The 3,100-nt window shown below is 44.3% G+C and overlaps 1 protein-coding gene across 1 annotated transcript; it reads right to left on the bottom strand.

The window, feature by feature from the left end:
* Positions 1 to 667: 667 nt before the first annotated feature.
* Positions 668 to 1,572, bottom strand: LOC109187009 (uncharacterized mitochondrial protein AtMg00810-like). Its single transcript, XM_019337170.1, has 2 exons — positions 1,533 to 1,572; positions 668 to 1,437 (listed from the first exon to the last, which is right to left on the bottom strand). The coding sequence occupies exons 1-2, from the start codon at positions 1,570 to 1,572 to the stop codon at positions 668 to 670; spliced, it is 810 nt and encodes a 269-aa protein (XP_019192715.1).
* Between the last annotated feature and the right edge of the window lie 1,528 nt (positions 1,573 to 3,100).

The raw sequence follows: 3,100 nt of genomic DNA, 5'->3' as shown, positions 1-3,100 counted from the left end.
TAATACATGGGGATTTTGGTCTTTACACTACTTATTCTTTTTCAACTTTCTTATAAACCAAACACTAGAATAAAAGATCTCAATAATTATCCTGAAAATGGTAGTTGAGTGGGTATATGTAGCATGGCCGCTATCGTACTTAAATGTCACGAGTTTAATAAGTGCCTGCAACATCCTCTCGGTCGAGCTAATCACACATGGTATTCCGATTGCAGTTTACCTCTTTGGTGTTGTTTGTGAGCTATTACATAGGAACACGGTTTACCAAATGCTGATTGTGAGTTTTCTTCGTCATCAAAAAATAAATTTTAATAATTCTATTCACACTAACCAAACAATAAAAATTGAATTACTACTTTATTCCCTCATTATTCTTTTCTCCTTGAAGTTACAATTATTTTCTTCCTATTCTCTCTTTGCGGACGAGAAAGGCAATTCAAATTCAGTTACCAAAGATAGGTGTTACAATACTAAAGAGATTAGGAAACGTAAACCTCTCCTGACTAATAGACTATTCTAAGTCAAACAAACTAACACCACATAAAATAATAACCTATTACAATAGAGAAATAATATAAAGAATAATAACATTAATAACACACCCCCCCCAAGCTCAAGGTGGGTGCGAGACTACATTGAGCTTGTCCCGGAGAGCTGCAAAACGTGGTCATGGGAGCGGCTTGGTGAAGATATCCGCCAGCTGATCCTTGGTAGACACAAAATTAACAATACACTCCCCACAGGCGACTTTGTCCCGGACGAAGTGGTAGTTAATTTCAACGTGCTTCGTTCTAGCGTGGAAGACCGGATTGGCGCAAAGATAGGTAGCACCGAGGTTGTCGCACCATAGCGTAGACGGCTGCCCGGAATGTAACCCGAGTTCACGAAGAAGTGAAACCACCCAAGTGACCTCTGCCGAGACATCAGCTAAAGCCTTGTACTCAGCCTCAGTCGACGAATGGGCAACTGTGCGCTGTTTCCGAGAGAGCCAAAAGACGAGGTTGTTCCCCAAAAAGACAGCATACCCACTAGTACTCTTCTTGTCAATCGGACAGCCAGTCCAATCGGAGTCTGAGAAGGCGTGGATGGCCAAAGAGCTAGAGGGAGAGAGGCGCAAACCATAGTCCATAGTACCTTTGACATACCGTAGAACCCGCTTCACAAGGGCCCAATGCTCATCCGTGGGTGAGTGCATGAACTGACAGAGCCGATTGACGGCGTAGGACAGATCAGGGCGAGTTATAGTGAGGTACTGTAGAGCTCCAACAATGCGCCGGTACTGAGTTGGGTTTTCATGCGGTTGTGATGAAGGACTGACAGCCTGAGAGACAGCGGCAGGTGTTGTAAGCGACTTGCAATCCATCATTCCAGCTCGATTAAGGATGTCGCCTATGTAGCGCTTTTGTGAAAGGAGGCCCCCATCTACTGTCAAGGTTTCTATGCAAGGAAGAAACCCGGTGTTCCGAGATCCCGAATTTTGAATGCAACGGAGAGACGACGGAGCATCGTGTTAAGAAGAGCGACATCTTTACCCATCGACAATATGTCTGTTCCAGAGCTCAACCCTGCCATTTTGTTCGTGCGTGTAAGCACATGATTGTCTGTGATTAATGCCAAGAGATTGGAATATATTATGTAGTTTTCGATATTCTCCCCCCAGGTCGGACTGAATAGACTTGATAGAACCCGCAAACTGGCATTCTACCATAACCCGAAATGACTCAAAAGCTTTATAAATATCTGATTTCACCCGTAGGGGATAAAACCAGCAAAACCGAGTACAGTCATCAACAAATAACAAGAAATATCTAAAACCACTACTCGAGAGGACCGGGGCTGGGCCCCAAATGTCTGTATACAATAAGTCCAGTACATTTTGGCTAGAATTAAACACCCTATCTAAAAGAAACCGTGATGCTTTTCCCAGGTGACAAGCGGTGCGCGATCCCAATGACTTGGATTTATTGTGATCAACCGGACAAACTTGTAACACTTTATTGAGGACTTGACTGTGAGGATGGCCCAATCGCCAATGCCACATCACGGGAGTGGTACGGGAACTAAGAAAAACAAAATGTGACTACGATAGTGGAAGTCTGTATAACCCACCAGAAGTGGGCCCTTTAAGCAGAATTGCCTGAGTTATCGAATCCTTCACAACGAAACAATTTTTATGAAATTCAAAGAAAACGTTATTTTCGTTAGTAAATCTTTGAACAGATAATAAAGGAACCGACAACTTTGGCACATGTAACACATTTGACAGTTTTAAGGGTTTTGACATGGACGGAATAGATGCGTACCCAACACGTGAAATAATCAAACTTGTGCCATTACCGACGCGCAGAACATTCCCGCCGTTGTACTCCACGGACTGCGAAATCATGGAAGCATCCGGCGTGGCATGAGCTGACGCCTCGTATCCGGGAACCAAGAGCCGGTCGCTGACGCCGTGTGCTCATCGCCAGGAACGGCCATATTGGCCTAAGCGGGGGCTGCGTGGTGTAGCGTTTATAACAATAAATCGCCGAGTGCCCATGGGAGCAGCAAATCTGGCACCTCGGCTGGCCACCACCACGTCCACCACATCTGCCACGGCCTTGTCAGCCACGATTGCCGCGGCCACGGCCTTGATTGTTGAAGTCGTGCCGTCCACCGGAGGTAGGGATAGCAATTCTACCTGCACCCAAAGGGTTACCCGCATCCCCGCCCCAATGGGTAATAATGGGTGCGGGTATGGGGCGAGTGCGGGGAGAGGTATCCCCGCCCCGCACCCGCACCCGCATATATATATATATATATATATATATATATATATATGTGTGTGTGTGTGTGTGTGTGTGTGTGTGTGTGTGTGTGTGTGTGTGTGTGTGTGTGTGTGTGTGTGTGTGTGTGTGTGTGTGTGTGTGTGTGTGTGTTATTATATTTATGTTCAATGTCAATATCAAAGTATTATGTTATTTATTTAATTTGTTAGATCTTATCTCTAGTCTCTACTTCAGTTGGTAGTTATTTGGTGAAGACTTTGATGCATTAATATTATAAATTGTAGTAATAAAATTTTTATTAGATGTAAGTTCCATATTATTAATAAGACTAA

This window comes from Ipomoea nil, unplaced genomic scaffold (genome assembly GCF_001879475.1).
Source record: "Ipomoea nil cultivar Tokyo-kokei standard unplaced genomic scaffold, Asagao_1.1 scaffold1416, whole genome shotgun sequence".
In the NCBI taxonomy this organism is placed as follows: Eukaryota; Viridiplantae; Streptophyta; class Magnoliopsida; order Solanales; family Convolvulaceae; genus Ipomoea; species Ipomoea nil.
This window is presented reverse-complemented; position numbering and strand designations above follow the sequence as displayed.

Excerpts from the sequence above, each read along its gene's own strand:
- LOC109187009 (XM_019337170.1), bottom strand. The coding sequence starts at position 1,572 with ATGGCAGGGTTGAGCTCTGGAACAGACATATTGTCGATGG. Across the intron at positions 1,438-1,532 it reads AACAGACATATTGTCGATGG|AAACCTTGACAGTAGATGGG; the intron begins GTAAAGATGTCG and ends TTCCTTGCATAG.